This window comes from Myzus persicae, unplaced genomic scaffold (assembly GCF_001856785.1).
Source record: "Myzus persicae strain clone G006 unplaced genomic scaffold, MPER_G0061.0, whole genome shotgun sequence".
Taxonomy (NCBI): Eukaryota; Metazoa; Arthropoda; class Insecta; order Hemiptera; family Aphididae; genus Myzus; species Myzus persicae.
In genome coordinates this window covers 769,290-789,982 of record NW_019103602.1, presented here as the reverse complement: position 1 = coordinate 789,982, position 20,693 = coordinate 769,290, and the positions used below count along the sequence as shown (strand labels likewise).

Here is a 20,693-nt window from a genome sequence, read left to right as displayed (position 1 = left end):
AAATGGAGCCAACTAGTATCGTTTACTTATTCGATCTTAAAAATATATTCACGGCAAATATTATGTATAAACATGTTCATATTTTCTACTTACCAAAAAACACAAAAAAAAACAATGCGTTACTATGGACATCGTTATTTTGTGGATACAGCTAAAGAAATACTCAGAAAATTTACAAGATAATTCAAAATTACTAACTTCCCTCTAACAGGAATTCTAGATCTTAGGTTAATACAATTAACAAATGTGCTATTATTATACAAAATAATAAATAACAAAAACTAAGATTTAAAATCCACATATTTTATACAACACTCTATTATTAAGGATATTTGCAAGTTCTATCATCGAATGTCACTCAGTTATTAAGTTTGATGATAATTTATAAATAACGAATGAATATTAAATTTGTTTTTATTTTTATTATACCTAACTCTCTATAATATGCTTTCAATTTTATGATAAGGTCATCGATTTACATAACATCTGAAATAAAAAAGAGCTTAAAACAATTTTCGATTTTTTCAAAAAAATGATTAAGCTAACATAACTTAGGTTATATTTCTTCTTTTAATTTATTATTCAAAAGAAAAAAGTACAACCATAGTTGAATAGTAAAAATTAAACGATTAAATTTAATTAAATAATTTATTTTGTTTGGTAACTTGTAAAATTATTTTTGTTTTAATATGATGATACTACAATTGTTCTCATAAATGTGAAAAGATATTAATACACACGATCTATGAAAATCTAGACGTGGCATAAACTTTACGTACAGTTATACAGTTAAGTAAAATATTATATTCCCCAATATATATTAGTACCTATACAATGAAAGCTAAACTAGCAGAAAAATAGTATTATAATATAATGCCAACCTGTATTCTTCTAACCTCGTGAATTTAATTAATATAAATACAATCAATAGGTAGTAAAAATATACATTTTAGTATTTTACCAATATCCAGTACAAAAATTACATACATAAAAATTAAATAATATAATTTGTTTATATTACATAACATACACAACAATAACGTTGAGGTTTAAGATTCTGGAAAAAAGTTTTAGATTATAGATTTCTAAACAGGCATAATACGATTTTTTAAAACAATTCAATTTTGCAGCTATTTATTTAGCAATTGGCAACAGAAGTTACTTTACACATGGCAACAAAAATCTTAAAATCTTTAAATTCAATGTCCTTTAATTTCAGTTCTTGTCTATTATTGTCTATCAACGGTGGTACTGATCTCCGTCATCGCATCGGATGTTTGGACAGTCCCTTCGTTCAGATTGGTTTGTGTTGTTATTTTGAAGGAAGAAGTTCAAGTTATTGGTCAAATTTCCAATTTCTAATTTTTACAAGTTGTAGGTAAAACCATTGCTTGGAGTAGATAATGGCTGGTTGTCTGTTAGGTATTGGAGTTATGATGTGGATTCCGGATTGTTTAAATTAATTTTTTTCCCACAGTGCAGCCGCTACTTATCCAAGGGACTGCAGAAGTGAGCTTCTATAATATTATGGTTTGTTAAAAAAATTCAGATCTTCTTACCATGATCGTATATTATAAACTTCAATACACGCTGGAACGCTCACTTGCAAAATTATTCATTGTTTTTATTGTTTTTAGTTGTTGGTTAATGATAAACAAAAATACAGTAAACCTCATAAAGATCCTAAACAATAACTACTCGGCACCCTTGGTTAATATCTAATTTAATGTTCTAAAATATTATCCATGTTTTCAATATAAGTAATTATATCTATAATACCTTACTTCTGATATTGTATTTATAATACCATTTTTAGTTTTTTTTAAATTTAATGCATTTTTTCATTTTTGACAATAATGTGCTTAATTAATTAAAGAACAATGTCTATTTAATAAACTATAATAAAGTTTCTCTTCATTTTATTTGATAATGAAATAATTTACAGTTATTTCACTATAAAACTCACAGCTACTATAAAGCGGTTATTTTTTATCTATCATGAAAACCTCTCGTTTTTCCTAAATTTATTATTAAAACTGTTATGATAGTTGTAATTTTTAATTAAAACAGAAAAATAGAGCTTCATGCTCTTACAAATGGTTGTATGTAGAATTAATAATGTTATTTTAAATTGAGTTAAAGGAAATGTTTCATTATTACTAGCACAAGGACATAGGTAATATTATACTGAACTTTTTTGTCATTGAACCAATATTTATTTACATACAATTTTAATTTGATTAATATTTGATTGAACTCTTAACTTTTGGATAAATACAAAATATTTTTATTGAGTTATTGATATCGGTACTCAGTAGGCACCTAATTATATTTGATTTAGTGAAGATTGTATTGTAGTTATGTAATATATTCTTTTTTCATGAATCATGACTGTAACTAAGCACAACCTTACTACAATTAAAAATAGGGCAGACTCGGACGTACATAAGCTCTATTGAGCGCCTTCAAAATTACGCATGGTCCTTCGTCAGCAAATAAGTGGTGGAACAGGATTAATTTTTTCTCCCAACCGTTAGAAAATTAAGGAAAAGGAAGAAACACTCTTAATTCCACGAATTGGGCAATGTTTGTACACCCACCACTTATCATCAACCTAAAATATGAATACCATCGAAGATACAAGACTCCCCCTTCTCCGACCAGTTGCAGCGGTTCGTTCATAACGTCCAGCAGCTCTATTGTTACAATTAACACCAGAGCCAACTCAAATTCAACATCACCATCAACGACCCGTTGGGAACGAATTCTCTCGATAATTATCCACTGAGCATCTCGGGTAAAAATTTATGGAAACCTACTCACAAGTATTCTTGAAAATGCTTTTAAGCCAAATCGTTTGGTGGAGAATCCAAAAAAAATTAAAATATAAATGATCAGATTAAAAGCAATCCAGACAACAAAAGTATCTTCAGCCTCTATTTCTAGTTCTACATAGAAATCAAAGTTGAGAGTTACAAATCAAACAGCCCTACATAATGCTTTAACTGTCAAGGATTCGGTCATTCAAACATTCACTGTAGACATCCACCACGATGCACAAAATATGCTGATCTTTACAACGCTAAAGTTTCAAAATAACCTCTAGAAGAATACCCTAAGTGCACCAAGTTTGTTGACAACACAGCCACCTTCAGAAATGATCAGCTGTGATCAAGGAAATTGCCACAAAATATCCCTTAAAACTCAAAACTTAACTTCCAAATCCCAAAGTTAGAGTAACTATCTAATAACTTCTCTAGACCCCAGCATTGAGAAAATTTACTCTTCCTCCTACGCAGATAAGACATCAAACGACCATTACTTCAACAAACATACATTAATCAACAAAATTTCTGCAAAATCTATTATTCGACCTAGCATCAGGTACTTTCCTGCCCTTCTTACTACTAAAACATAATGAATAACACAAGAATAACTTTTTGGAACGACTGAAGTATCTCTTGAAAAAGCCATGAACTACTCCAATTAACTCAATGAAGAAAAATAAACATTCTGCATCCCTAAACTCACCTTATCTCTTCAAATGAATATAAAACAGAAAAACTGTAATTCATGTTATTCAAACAGGACCCTAAAGAAAAGGCAACAGTCCAGCTGGTAGCACTATTATACACATTACACATTCACAAAAAATAATTCTCTATCAAAAAAATATATCTTTAAAAGAGGCTCTTGCCTATAGCCCCAACTATACTTAATCCACATTAACGACATGCGTCGACACCGCAACTCCGAAGTAGCTCTATTTGGAGACGACACTTGTAGCAGTACTTGTACTTGTAAGCAGTCTAGAAACTACATCATCAAATCGATCTCATCGAACCATGGCTTATTGATTAGGGAAAAATATCTGCCATCCAAAACTACAACAGTTTGTTCTCACATGTAACTACAATATGCTCTAACAAAATTAAAATAAATTCTCAAAAAAGCAGTTAATTGGTCTCATTCAATGAAATATCTAAGAATACGAATTTATTAGAAACTAAACTTCTCAAAACTTATCAAATTAACTTCAGATAAAGGAAAATCAATTAAAACCCAACTATTCTCAATATTAAAAAACAAAAGTTTACTACTTATTAAAACGAAACTTTATTTATACAAACCAATGTTATATAATATATGTTACATACAGCACCTATATGGGCGTCAAATTTATCTTCATTCAAATGGAAGAAAGTTGAAACGGTAAATTCAGCTACTATCTGGTGTTAACAGACAGCCAATGATACGTATAAAACATTCAAAACTCGACCGACATACTAACTATCAAAAAAACCAATAAAAAATCATCTAAAACAGCAAAAAAAAATTAAGGGAAAAACTCAACAATTCTCATCACTCTCATTTAGCAGAAATCATAAGCAAAAAATCTAGTGGAATAAAAAAAAAACAAAATACGCTCATGAACTCTAAATCACATACTCTGGAAGAAGTAATCAAAACATTCTCAAAACTGCAGAGGTAACCCCCTAAGAAAAAATCCTACAAACCTTCAACCATTCCAACCCGGAAGGAATTGAAGACTAAAAGAACACACTTCATACCGGACCAGATTGCCGAAAAGCCCCCGTTCCATAATGAAGCCAACGAGGTAACAACAGGCACATAACGAAGTCATATATTCGGAGCTGAAGAAAATCCTTCAATCTATAGGAAATACATATTTTCCCTTTACATTTTAACCATATCGTGGGATTTTCGATCGCTGGAACATCAGCTTATTGATCGTCCGACAATTTGTTTCCCGTCGATATTAATGAAATTAAATTGTACAAATAGAAATAACATACAATTGCGCTTGGTCCTTATCAGGAGTACTGTTTTAGTTATACGATTTCACATGCTATATTATTTATATTTCCATGCGACGTTGCCAAATAAAAGTTTTTCAAACTGTTTAAATGAAAGAATGGCATTTTCAGTTAGGACAAACTTAGTGGCCCTAAGTAAGTTGAATCAAATAAATAAGATTTGGAGAATTATAATTAATCTATTTGTCGATTTCAAGTTTCCACATATTTTATGGGTCGATACCAAATTACCAAATCTTAGGTAAATACTTAGAGTAGGTATATAAAAAATAAAACTCCAGAAAATGTTCAAATACATCAGTAAAACACTTTTTTTAAACCAATATAACATTATTTTAAAGTATATCAGTAGATTTGTTTAATTATTTTCTGAATTAAAGTATTTGTAGGTGTTTAATGTGTATTCAAAAATTGAAAATAATTGTAAAATAACAGAACATTTTATAAAAAATTAGCCAACGCAGCTCGTTGTTACTAATTTCGTGCAGTCTTAAAGCTTCTTGCATGAACCTTTGAAGAGTCAAAATCATATTTTTTGTTATTTTGGCACTACTCTCAATCGTGACCCAAAAAGGTAAAAGGCAAGCAATCCTACAACATCGATTTAAATAAATAATCAGTTTTGCATAAAATGAAAAAAAAAGAATTCTTATTTAAATTGAGAAGGTTGCACACCTAGAGTGTGTACCATTTCGGTATTTCATGATATAATTCAAATTGTCGAACATAAAATAACATTCTACCAATATTAACTATTTACCTACCATCTCATTGTAAATATGCAAATGTATGTAAATTTACGAATGCGTTCGATATAATCCCCGTAAGAGTATATTTGTACTGTCATATACATCGTTTACTTACACACAACTACAGTATTAGTGAACAAATATGTTTCTCTCCTTTAAACTATATATTATTACCTATGTTGATCCATAATTCAATTTTTATTTTTCTTTGTTAACAGTGACGAAACTTTACTACAGTGGTTGGATACTTTGGCAGTTTATGGCATCTCGATGATCAAAAGTTGTGGGTTGGAACAAGACAGGGTAAAAGAACTTGCCGGGCGTGTTGCTTTTTTGAAGAAGACACAATACGGGTAATGTGCATACAAATTAAAATAATAAATCAATAACAAAAACAAACCTTTATAAAGCACTTCGTCGTTGATTTAGGACGTGTCAGGAATTACCGATCTATAAGAGCGACGAGTATGGGCTACGGCCACGTTTCTAACAGTCTTGATTTAATTTTTTTCCGTGCATAATAAATCAAAGCCACAAGTATCTTCAAATTTACAATTCTTAAATTGTTGCTATATTTATCACAGTATATCTCCTAATCATCAAGTTTAAAATTTAATTTTTTTGTTAATTTTTTTACGAAATGCATTATTTGCTATTGTTTGACAATCATGATTTCTTCGTGTACGGTGTTTCTATACTATAGTGGTCGAAGTGGGAGATGCAGCGGGATGGCATCCTTTCACTTTGTAATTGAATTTATAGTTCACATTTTCCATCCCTCCACTTATTTTATACGACTTTTTAAGCGATAACAAATAATTGTAACCTAACCACGAAAGGCATCTCGCCACTTATTTTGAGCCACTTCGACTACTGCCTGTACATCATATTGTAATGGTAAGAACTTACTAGTTATAGCTGCAAAATTATAAGAAACAGCGCAAACAGTTAAGTTACAAGCCCATTGTTAGTAACACTTTTTCTGGATTTTATCACTTACATTTTGTTTTTTATTATAATTAAATATTTTATTGACCTTAACGCATATTTGAATAAAGTATTTGTTTTATGAACATTGATCATAAATATTTTTGCTGTTTTCGGCCATTTTATAACCTTTTATATTTTGAGATTTTTACGCACTACCATAAACTGCTAGATAACTAATCGAACTTACAAAACAAAAAGTCTGGTCCAAGAGTATAAATAATCTATAAATTAGAAAATAATATTTTAGTACCTATTTTGTATGAAACTGGACAGAATCCTAAATAAACTAAATACTATGGTTATTGGTTACTAATTCCAAAATTTAAATAAATTATTTTAAATTAAATTTTTCAACTTCGTTGGTTTACTAAAAATAAATATATTTATACAAATTATATATAAGTTAATACTCAAATTAAGTAGTTTAATATTTATTTTAGTCAAAAAAAAATATTATCAACGTGAATGAAAAGCTAATCTATTATAACGGATAATTATAAGTATGAAATTCGTTTGAATCAATTTAAAATTGTAATTTAAAAAGTTAATATTGTATTTTAAAATAAATTGTAGGGCGGGCATTACAAGTAATTTTTCCGGTCATTTATATGAATTATTAAAAAAAAAAATAATATAAATACATATTATATACACGTTTTTAGTTATGTATTGCAGGTACTTTATAGCTTTAAAAAAAAACATTGTAATAGCATTTTTCTAATTTATTTTTTCTTAAAGATGACAAAAATATTCCCACGAGAACAAATTTATGTTCGGGTATTTTTTTCTTCCTTAGATTCAATGAAGGTATATTTGTTTTATTAAAAAAGAAAAAAACGGATGAAAAAACGTGTAGAGTAGTCCCCTATGTATGTAGAAATCCTAGAAAAAAACAAAACGTAGAAAATAACTCTTAGCCGCTTTGGAGTTTCGAGTGAACTCATTTTCTTTGTCCTTAACTCAGTAATAATATGGCCACTTTGCAAAATGGTCGGAACGAATTAATTCCAGAACACAGAAGACAATCTGACGCAAACTACTTCTTGTCGAGATAAAATGCATTGTGAAACCATAGACATGATATCAATGCGTATCGTGGTGCGGTATCATGGTACGTAATGTACCACAACGATTATTATTGTTGACGTACCTGTAAATCGCTTCAATGTTTACCGGTACGGAGCCTTAAACAAATGAAATGATAACATTTCGTAAGTACTGAAGCACTCGACCAAAATTTGAGCATTGCAAAACTTTTCACGTTTGTATGTATAGGTAATACACATCACGTTATATTTACTGATTGCAACACTTTTAGTTGGGCGATTTAACTTGCGATAGTATTCAAAAATGTACACCGGACAACAATATTTAATTTAATTTCGGAATATATTATACACATAGCTTTTGAGACTGAAAAATGATGCTATTAGTACCTATTTACATTTTCCGATCGTAAAATGCACATGTAGTAAATGCTCGTATGATGTATAATAACAATCGTAATAGAATCAATTTATAACCCAAAACAATATGGTAAAATTACCACGTAGTCAAATCTTATTATGAGTTTAGTATCACTGTACTAATATTAACATTTACAATTATTGTAAAATATTAGGAATTGTAATTTGGCCGCAATAGACGTCATTCGTGAAAAATGCCGCTGTAGATGACATTATTAGGTCAACATACTTGGATCAATTGTATAATATAATTAAATGAATCGTTATTAAACTTTAAAGTAATAACTGAAATTCCGTGATAAAATGTTCAGAATTCCTCAATTTTGTATTTAAAAGGGGGATGGAACCACCAGCACATAATGGATGTTTTTACGGCCTCAAACAATTAGAAAATAATATAAAAATACGAATATTGTTTGACTCCTAATAACTGACTTGACTAGATAACAATTATAATCTATATTTTATTTATGAAAACAGTTATTAAAATTGTGAAAATGCACAAATATATACACACAATTTTAAATCAAATAATAATGCATTCAATATCATACCGTTTTTGTGTTGTATACACAGAACATTACTATAATAATTAACGATAATAATAATACGAGTTTATGTGAATGTACTGCTATGGCCATATTGAAAATATTGATTTTTATTATTTGGTACTTTATATTATTAAGAGTTAAATATATTATATTTTTTCTGGCGAGACTTTAATCAATATTGTTTTCTATTGGATTATTAATGATTTGATGGATTAGATGGTAGACGCAATTATTGCTATTTTGTTCGTTAATTTCATATTAAGGTCGATAACTATAGCCATTGTTATTCTGTCTTTTATTCTGATATAACTGAGTAGGTAAGAAGGTAGTCTGGGACATTTAATTCGATAAAACTAAACTCTTCGATTGAGCTCTTTCATATGAAAAAAGCAGACACCATTTTGAAGAATTTATTCGATAGCTTGAGTATTTTGAATACTTTTAATTCAATGTTCAATGTGGAAAACAATTTAATTGATTCAACTTTCATTTCTTGACTTGATTATTTTATATTTTTTTTAACCAATTATTGTACATTTGTTAACACCAATCATAAATGTATGCACTAATATAGTTGGAACTCTTTTTAACATTATAATGATGTACTTTTATATCCTTAGAACCGTCATTGAAACTATACTAGATATTATATAACTATTAATTGCATAGATATTATCATAGAATATGAATCATGCAAGTAGGTAAGTAAGTATGGTAAGTCTAAAAAAAGTTAAAAGTAAAGAATGCATTTAAATTGACAATATTGCTATAGTATTAAATATTATGTAATATCTAAAGACTTGTAGAATATATAGTCTCAAAGTAATAACTATTTATTTGATATCGATAAGTTACATTATTTTTATCACCGTAGTGCCTTTAGGCTTAAAGAAAAACATAAATGATGCGTAAACATGAACGATTTGTTTTTAGGTACCTACTTTACACTGTATTTTTGTTTTTCGACTGTTTTTGTCTTCAATTAACGAAAACCAATTGTATTTATTACGTTAGCTGAAAGTAAGTACAACACCGTAAGTTAGCATATGAGATATTATATTATAATTATTATACATTGTATGAGTACAGCCAAATTATTATTCAACCGAATAATAATAAAATATTTCTTATCTAATGTATGCTTTCTAATACACATTATAATAGAACAAAATTATTAAAAACGAAATGGCACAGGTTTGCACAAAATGTTTTCAGTATTTTGATAGTCCATATATTATGTAAAATAATAAACATATCAAAAAATAAGAGCTTAAATTCAAACAGCCTTGAAAGTTAGCTAAACACTTTGTATATTATCCACCATGTAAATACAATTTCTGTCATTGGTTTTGTTTAGTCAAATTAATATTTTTTTCACGTGAAATCATTAAAATTAAGTATAACTATACTTGATTCTTGAAATAGGTGATAGTGTTATTACATTTTTTAAGACCACTTTTTATAATTATTTGATTTTTCATTATTTTGCTAACCAACTTAAAGACAATCTAAACTATTTATTTGTTTTTTTTTTTTGTTCTTTCATTTGTCAGTTAAAAATTATTGAGTAGGTACCTATTGATATCAAAGAAACAAAAACGCTACAACATACATGAAGTTATCTTCTATGAAGTGTACAAAAATTGTAAATTAACCATAAACAATTTACCTACCTACTCGTAAGTTTGACACACATGAAACAGTTCTTCTATATAATCTGATTGTTGGTACTAACATGAAACTACTTTTAAAATACATAGAATCCGTACTCAAATATATTTACGATCAATCGTTTTAATTCTTCATAAAATGTCCTTAATAAACTCTTTAAATAGCGGGTGCGTTCTCTTAATATAACATAGTAAATTACCATATAATGTGATATTTTAAAATACTTATTTCTGTCAAAGTGACCAATAAGAGCCATTTACGTTATGAAATATTGCATTGTTGTGGACCAGATAATCCGCTTATTCCTTGTAAAAGAGGATACGAATATGCCATACTTACATATTCCTTGTTCATAAATTTCCAGTAGACTGATCCAAATAAATAAAAATATCATGTTTTGGTTTATTTGTTCGTTTTGAATTTCTTAGTATACTTTTACACGCATAATATGCATCGCAGACCCATAAATGTATTTGCAATGTATCATAGAAATAGTAGTTGCAGTACATAGGCTATGTACTAGTCGCAATAAGCAATAAAGAGGAGAAATAACCTCAGAGGCAGTGGGGCGACAAACAGATCCAATATAGGTACGCGTATGAATTGTTTAGATGCATTTAATTAAATAAAGAAGTGCGAAATGCGAAATGAATAACGAATAATGAAAAATGTCACCGAGGTAGAAACATATATTTGAATAATAAAAACGATTTTCTGCTTTAAATCTTATAGTCGCCATAAATCGATTATATCGAATTACAGCTGCAGTGTGCCTGCAATATAATAAATATACACACGTCTGTCGATTCCGGACGATCTAAACTACTTTTACTACTACTTAAGCTACTGTTTTTTTTTTTTATGCTATCTGATGATAACTGAAAAATATTATCAACAAGTCTTAGGCTGCGAATTGGTACCTAATCCGATTTATGGACAGATTATAATATTATTTAAAGAAACTATATTTCAATGGTTCCGAAAATGTTTGAATGACAAAAAAATTCGTATTAAATCTTGACCGTTGTGTGGAGAACTTATACTTTTGGCTAACAGTCATTTTCCAAAGAAATCATGAAAGTCTATCATTGATTTAGTGCCCACCCGTATCCATACTCACATTTTTCATTGATAACTAACAGTGTCGATATCAATGTTCGATTCGATACCGACATCGTTTTGGAACTGTTCAATACTTATATCAAAGACTCGAAGTTCAATTGAGTCAAAAGTGATGCGATTGATTCTGGACTATATGGAATGAAATGCCTATCCGATAAACGCAAGACTTTAATTTTTTAACAAATTTATGAATCCGGAGGACCTTAATACAGGTATCATAAAATATGATAATAGCTAAGATATTATCAATTAAGGTCTGCAATAATTACGAAGCACGGAAATTTAAATCATTCTATAGTTAGAAAATCAAATCGATATTTTATGATAGAATATCTTATTACTCACGAATATCTCAACGATATCGATATCTTAAATTATGTTATACGACTATTGAACTATTAAATTATTTAAATTACTATACCATTTCGACGTTGTATAATAACGGTGCCTACCTGCACCGCGGCATAAAATAATTATATTATGTTCTAACGCAACGTAGGAGAAACTGTCAAAATACAGACTTAAAACGCAGCTAATATTATAATGTCGCTGTGTGCTGACTGTCACAATAATAGCAGCGCTCTGTGGTCGGCTAACAATGCAGAATTTAATAATAGTAATAATTATAATGGTCGGAAACATTATTACTATATTATAATATACCTATATATTTATGCTAATGTATAATTATTTACTCCGCAACGATTGTCTGGAAATATCATACCTACGTCTATTTTAGCAATGCATATCATAATACACTATCGAGTATTCGAGTGAATATATTGATATATCTGTATAATTTCTGCCAGCTTTTGACCCGAACGCGATTTCTCCGAACGCGTAAGTACCGAATTATAGTGCAGAGCGTGTGCGAAGTTGTACGATGGAGGTTTGAAATTTCAAATTTCCGTTGCACACTTCCTCGCGAAATAGTCCCCATTCAACACAATCATTTCGGCTAGTCGAGTCCGCCAATTTGCAGGCAGGTATTTATTGAATTATATAAAGCTGAACAGAGCACGAGTACACTTATACACATTGCGGACGTGAGATAAATTCGGCCGCGGGACGACTTAGGTCCAAGACGAGTATAAGTACCTCTACAAGAAGAGTGGTTTTCGTAAGGCAAAACGGTTGAGATGAGACCGACGGTGACGTTTTCAAAAGGTATAGTGTAAGTACTGCGGGACGAAGCGAGTCACGATGTAACTGCTAAAAAAATAAGATTTATCCAGATACTTGCAGGTGCCAGATTTCAAACATTAAATTTGTATGCAAATTATCAACCTTTTTACTAATATTTGTATACCATGCAATTTATCCAATACCATTTCTAAAGACATTTTTTAATTCGTTCTTAAATTTACGTGAAAAGGAGACCTTTTTACGTTTTTAATTAATTTTTACTTCAATATTATTAAAATTTGTAATAAAAATAAGAATTTAAGAATCAGAGTTTGACGAGTTCAATATTTCAAAAAAATAAAAAAGTAATTTTCTAGTTAACTTCATGGCGAGCTCTTATATATTTTTTAAGAAGTTTAATCAAATTACGCTCGGACAGTCTGTACGATCAGCACAAAAAAAAGTGTATTTTTATTTACTACACGTGTAGGATCGTATCCCCTTATAGGGATAGCCACAGGTTATGCAAGAAAAATTATTGGTAAATAAGTCTTTGCCATAATCATCACAAATTGTAACGAAACAAAATATTGTTGTTTTATTTATTGACATCTCGATCTAGTGAAGTACGGTCGTGTTACGCGACACTCAATTATAATATTTTCGGTTCGTCGATTCCGAATTATTCCGGTATTTATCGAATCGTCTAAGTCAATGGGTATTGGCGCAAGTAGGGTGGGAGCGAAACGGGTCTTATTAGCCCCCCTGCGTTCAAATTTAGTAGCCCTTGTTATTATAGGTCTAACTATTATTATTTTAGTGAAATACCATAAATCTTATAATTTTAAAATTATGAAACATTTATCGAAAAAATTAAAACTATTTTGGTCGTAATACTAATTCGTTATACATCGTATTCCTTTAATTTATCGATGACTAGCATTAAATATAATATACACTACATTACGGATTGGTATTTTCAGCGAATTATATTACATATAAATGCACTACCATAGGTATAGTCGTACTTATATATGTGCCCTGGAAACAAGTGCTCATGTGGCGGACTGCAATATATTTTCTGGTGCCTTCTACCCCGTGAGTCTTATTCCAAAATGTTAATATTATAAAAAAAAAGTATTATATAATATATTATTTGGTTCTCACCACTCGATTATGAAATGTGCTAAAATTTGAGAAATCATAGAAAGTTGTCAAGTATTGATTATTGTCGGTTTGTGTGAGCTTTGTGAGATATTTACAATCACGTATAACAAGCACCACGCGTGTCTTAGAGGTCCATTCGCACCTGTGATAATGACGACGGCGGAGCGCAGGTCGAAGGGGCGTCTGCTCCGGGCGACTCGGATCAAAAAGGTAATAGCAAATAACGTGTATTCATAATCATTGTGCACGTGCCGGTTATATTGTGCAACAATTGGCGTGTTTATAGAGACGATCGTGGTTTGTTTTCAAAGGGCAGGTAAAGGGTGCATTACGACGGTATAATGAGACCGCGGCGGCGCACACACAATATACATTCTAAACAGTCTCCGAACGGACGTCATGAGTGGGAAGTTTCTGGGTACTTTGATACCGCGGCTCTATACATCGACAAGCCAATCGTGCTTACATTGTGTCATTGTGATATACCTACTTGTAATACTCTGTGTTCCGGTAATAACTACCAGAGTAATAGTAATAATAATAATATTACCAATATGCATGTGATCGAGGCAAATATACGTACCTGCATGACATGTGTAATTGCATACCTACGAACGCGTCTCTATAAAATACGAATATTGTAAACGTTTATTATTGTACGAACGCGAACCGAGTAGTACCGATATTATACCTCTACCGGGAAATCATAAACGTCTGGCGGACAAGTGGTGGTGGCAGGTGGTTGCGGGTTGTTGCGGTACATGGGTATTATAAATTATAATAAAAATATACTTTTGATACGGGTAACGTGTACCTACGGGCTACGATTCCGTCGTTCCGTACCTATTTAGCCACACCTAAAAGCATTATAACAATAATAATAATAATAATAATAATAATAATAATAATAATAATAATAAAAATAATAATAATAATAACACCATGTGAAATATTATATCATTACATCAGAATAAAATGTGATGCGCTCAACTAACGCGAGTTATTCCGTGTTCGATAAAATGTGTTCCGAATTGATTATTCGTTTCTGTGTCCGGATGACGGTGACGTCGCGTTATTGGACGATAAGTACGAAGTGTGCAGTTAATAAGAATGCATAAATTACTGGTACTGTCGCAATACTACGTAAAGCTACCTACGTCAGAGTAAACATTTTTCTCGTACATATTATACGAGCACAGTTGTATAATATACCTACCCACCTACGCGCGTACGCGCCGTGATGAAATTCTATTAAAATTCTATACAATTTGAGGAGAAAAAATAAATAAACGAATTCTACGAAAACTAATATCCCGTTATGGTTGTTGTCTGCTTTTATTTTGTTTTTTTTTTTTTTTCGCAGGGAAACGTTTAAAGTTGAAGTGAACTCTGATGCGACCAATTTAGCATATAGATCAACATACTTACAACTACACACGGACTTGCCATATTACGAATACACACCCGGGGTAATTTTTATTCAATTATTCATTTGATATTTTTTTATTAAAACCATACAAGACACGTGACATACAATGTATATGGCTTGCACCCACAAGCTTGTTTAAAGGTGGTAGATATTATTATTTTGAATAATTCACATTGTATGTTTCATAATAAATAAATAAATAAATAAATAAATAAATAAATAAAATATAATATAAAATGTTCAGAAAAAAAAATACTTTCTATAAAATTATGTGAAAATCCAAGAAATACTTAATGCTTTTGTACTTATACTCTAATATTTTATCTTCAATGAAACTTTTTACATTCTTAAGTTTACTGTATCCTGATCAATCAACAGAATTCAAAAATGCAATAATGGGTATTATGTATAGGTACTGTAGTTTGAAAGTAATATTGTATTATCAATTATCATCCGAATACTTGAAACTAATAGTTTGCTTCAATCACATCTGCATTCAACCTAGATATAGTAGGAAATTTAATTACGAACTAGAGTAACTTTATGGGCCGGGTCGATAATTGCTGCAGATAAAATGAGAATTATTTTGAACATTCTTACCAGAAAAAAAACGAATAAAAATTACCACATTCCACGATAAACTAAAAACCTAAAGTTACAAAATATTTACAATCGATTCCTACTTATTTAAAAAATGATCAGTAATAATAACAAATAAATACTACAAAATAATAAAAGTGAGAATTCAAACAATTTGTACAGTTATTGTGGTTATAAAAAAATAAATAAAACGTGATGAAGATAATATTAACAAGTACCTACCTAAATATACACTGTGCTTATTTTTCACTACTAACTAATGAAACCAAACAAATTACTTTTTTTATCTTTTCAACATAAGTACTATTATTACCCTCATTTAAATTCGTATTAAAAATAACAATTTACTCTTCATTTTTGTAATATTTTATTACAAGATCAAAATTTAGCGCAGAATAGTGAATTACATTTTTTTTTTAAAGATGCAAACATCCAATAAGGTGACATGCATTTATGCATAGATCAAATGCTCCCTGAATTACATAAAAAAAAAATTTTAACCGAGTGATGAGAAATAGTGATTTCACTAGGTAGTGAATATTCAAGCTTGTTGAAATTTAAACTTCAGACAATCATAAAAATTATTTGTGGAATTATACGCAAACAATTGTATAGTTAGCAAAACTATATGGAAACTTTTCTTACATTTGTATACTTAAAAAATACTTGAATATTAAATATCTTCAGCGGGAATCCACTTTTTCAGGAAGATGCAAATTTTTTCTAAGAATTTCCTTTACCGGCAGAGATAAATGATAATTTGTTATACCGAGGAAGTTAGCTGCCATTCCAAATGTACACTGATGTATTTAGTATGTTTCGTCAATATTTATTTAATTTTGGCTGTTCCAAGTTATGAGTTTTATATTTTTGGGACATCGCGGTGGTCCCTGCATGATTTCCGTTCAAAATCGTACCCATCCAAGTGCTGAGGTCACGCCCGTTTTACGGTTTCGCCTAATGCTAGTCTCCGGTATATATTTTAAAAATATTACCATCGTAATATAATATCATAAACCATTAGAAAAAAGTGTGACCCTTGTGATCGCAAGATCCTCGTCGATTTCGATGCAACAAACCCAATAAAGAAAACGTGCGTCTGAGCTAATCCAATATATTAAAATGTACGACTCGTCGTAATCGTCAAAAAATAAAGCCATCGAAATGATGGGAAAAAAAAACTCGTCTAATACACACTGCACGTCATACATCATCATTGGCCGTGGAAATAATATTATGAGCTCGTAAACTCACCGGCCGACATTCGGTTCGATTGAAATCAGGTGATCTTGCTGCACTGCATCGTTCAACCGGAGTCCAGTGGCGGCGAATCCGAAGTGACCGACGGGCTGTCGGTGTGCGACCTTCTGAAGGAAATGGACGTGGACTGCTACAAGACGCTGTCCGCGGTGCCGGTGAGGTGGATTGACCGCGGCCACGACGCCGGCTACAACTTTCATAACGTTTACGTCTCGCCCGTAATTTGGTTAGTGCCACACGCCGAAGCCATTATCATTATTATTCATTGTTGCCTCCGCCGTGGACTTTGGCGAAATAATTCATACACCACTATAGATTATATTAATATTATTGCGCATTGTTATATTATTATGTCCATTGGAGTTCAGATGGGTATCCTAGTGTTACCCGGTTAGGGTTTGGACGATAGAGTTACGGTCAGACCGCATTGTAGGCTGCACCTGCACAGCTTATTGTTGAATATTAAATCTTCAACGAGACCGCGAATCGAAGGCACAACGTTAATTTTTAGTTGTTTATATTCATCAAATGAAAAATAACGATTTCAGTCATTTGGTTATGGGTTATTAGAAAAATGTCATCGGTGGGGACTCGAATCTTTTCTAAACCATGACGTATACAATATTATTAATTGGATACCGCGCACAATGAAATTGTTTTAAAATATTTTAATTAATTTAATTATTTATCATTGAATTCAAATTGTATAACATCCGTTTCAGTGTACCTACTCGATGAGGAGGTACAGTCAACACCTACAACTGTATACTGGAGAGCCATTTCCCGGTTTTTATAACCAATTATTGATGTAGCCAATTTGTACGCTTGTTTTTTCCCCACTATACAGTATACGTCACTGAATTTCAAGTTTTTGTTAATTATTAAAACTATGCTTTACAGTATTTTTTTTCTATTTTTAGCTACTGTTCAAAATAATTATTTAGTGTGATAGAATGAATAATATACTTTGATATCAGATAATCAAAATAAAATATAATTTATGAAGCAGTATCTAATATTGATTACCCAGTCCTCCTTAATAAATTTAAAGCATTCAGCCCCCACCCCCCTAATAATAATGTTAGAAAAACACACACTATGACCCTAAGACGTATGGTACATAATTTATCATAACTAACTGAAAATTTGTATTTATTTCTTTTGCATGTTGTAAATATTGCAGTTTTAAAATAGCCATTAATATATTAACCGGACATTCATGTTCTGTTTACTTTTTTATATAGCGAAGACAGTTATGGGAATGTCAAGAGAATTAATTTTAGTGAGCATCACAGAGATTCGAAATTTCCTGTATCAATAGATAAGGTACACATTTGGTATGATGCAATCGAAAAATTTGTAAAGATTGCGTACAACGAAAAGATCATCAGCACTTTTAAAATGAAACCGGGTATACTATATATCTCTTATATCATTTATCTATTTTATATTTTAATCAACACACTATAGTGACCTATTGTGACGACACGTGTGACACACAATAGGGTAAAGTTGTTAAACTTAACATAATGTTAATTTATATATATATATATTTAGCTACTTTTTCTTGGTTGTAATTTATTTTTACTTCTTTGAAAAAGAGTATCTGTGCATTTTAATGTCAAACTTCGAAACAGGATAGTTTTCCGAAAATGTTATACTTAACTTTAACTCAACTGTAGACTGTAACTTAACTTACCAATATATTACATTTCTAATATATTTTTATACATTTCCTGAAAATAAGTGTTCATCTTTAAAATGCATAACCTTGCTGTCATCTATGCGTATTATAAAGCTTATAATATTTAAAACGTTGCATTTATTTTATTTCAAGGGGACATTTTAACTTTTGACAACCATCGAGTACTTCACGGAAGAAAAGGATACCATGGCTCTAGATTATTAATTGGAGGTTATTTAGACTGGGATTTGATAAAATCAAGAACTCGTGTACTCCGATCTCAACTGTCAAATAAAAATATTAACTAATCATACAAATAGTTTATGTATATAAATTATGAGTAAAATTTTTATGTAATCCAGTAATGATGATTGATTAACCATTGGCTAAACTAAATAAACTCAGTTAAAATATATTATATACATTTTGTGACGCATGTATACTGTATAGTTATTGTGACTTAATTTATAAATTGCATTTATTTCATTACTATTGGTATTTAAATATAATAAGTAAAAGTCTTATTAATTTGCATTTTTTTTTATTTTTCATTTAGTTTCTACTAAGATTATTTAAAAAGCAGAACTTACAATTATTTAAATTTATTAATTTTAACATTATAATTAATATGAATAACATATAAGTTTCTGGTTAGATGTTAAAAATAATTAAACTCGTTTTTGTATAGAACTTATACTCCATTATTTTTTAAGTAACTTTTTGATCATGAAAAATTAAAATATTATACAACATCAAAGAATTATTGCACTATGAAAAAAAATACCTTTTGAAAATGTGTATTATATGTACTATTGTACTCAGGATAATGGTATAATAAAACCAGATTTTACATATGAGAAATAAGTACAAACATCATATTATATCTAATAAATAATAATTTACAACAAGTTAGCTTATTTAATTTCTAGAAGCAGAACTTGAAAATTGGTTTTATTAAAAATGTGTTACACAATCGTAAGTATTATTATTTTTATTTTTATCAAATCTAGCAAGGCATCATAACTACTAATCATCGCAAGATGGGATTATTTTCAATTATCTTAATACTCTACATTTTTTTCGGTATTAAAAATTATTTTGACTCTCTTTTTAATATCTACAAATTAATACTCCAGAAGTTAAGAGCCGATGAGAATTTTACAACTGAAATACCATAATTTAGTATGTAGTGCATCGATTAGAAAGGGCTGGGTCCCACTGGTTTATTTTGAGGAATTAAATAAATGTAGAATTTATCGCCAATTGGAGCACTTCTTTGTTTTTTAGTGGATTACCTTAAGCATTATAATATGAATACTTGAGAATATCAAAAAATGTTCAAGGTATAACAAACACAAGTCAGTAGTTTGACAAGAAAAATTATCACTAACATAAAAACGCAACAATATAATAATATATTAAGACTAATAGGTACACTCCACGCTTTGTTCAGAACCTATAAATCTAGGTTAGTAAACTTAAAATTATAATCTAGGTTTTCCCTAGTCGCGTAGAAAACATATCTTTAAAATACGGATATCCATGGAAATAAGATAACTTGGTAGGTACCTAATACTTATTTCTATAGACAGATTATGTAACGTTGAAACTTTAAAAAACAAATTCAGCCTATCGTGAATACTCGTGATGTTTACTCTATGTTGACTTTCGATGAAAATCGATCAAGAGCTTCTTAAACCAGTGAAGAGCGAAACGAGCAATCAACGAAGAAAATCGTTTACGAGTTTATTGATCACGTGAATTTGAAACAAATCAGAGCTATTCTACATGCCGAAGAACCGTGCACGTTGACTTGGACCTCAGCGCATCTCAGTAAAATTTAATTACGACTACAGTAGTACAGTCTGCATCAAAGTGTAGATTTTGACAAAACGGATAAAGTGTGTTGGCATGCAAACCATGATATGGATGAGATGTGTAAACATGATAACCATGCATAGTTGTACACACATGTATGATTTTATTTGGACATCGAAAATCCAATATTTGTTGAGATTTGAATTTTTTTTAAGATAGTAAA

At 30.2% G+C, this 20,693-nt stretch overlaps 1 protein-coding gene across 1 annotated transcript in view; it reads left to right on the top strand.

Annotated features, from left to right (window-relative positions):
• LOC111034854 (gamma-butyrobetaine dioxygenase-like) overlaps window positions 1–19,088 on the top strand; it is a 34,774-nt gene extending 15,686 nt beyond the window's left edge. The window contains exons 3-7 of the mRNA XM_022316253.1: window positions 5,806–5,940; window positions 15,043–15,148; window positions 16,992–17,194; window positions 18,213–18,379; window positions 18,806–19,088. Coding sequence (XP_022171945.1) covers window positions 5,806–5,940; window positions 15,043–15,148; window positions 16,992–17,194; window positions 18,213–18,379; window positions 18,806–18,960 — 766 coding nt within the window. The 3' untranslated portion in view covers window positions 18,961–19,088. The remainder of the gene's footprint in view (window positions 1–5,805; window positions 5,941–15,042; window positions 15,149–16,991; window positions 17,195–18,212; window positions 18,380–18,805) is intronic.
• Window positions 19,089–20,693: the final 1,605 nt, after the last annotated feature.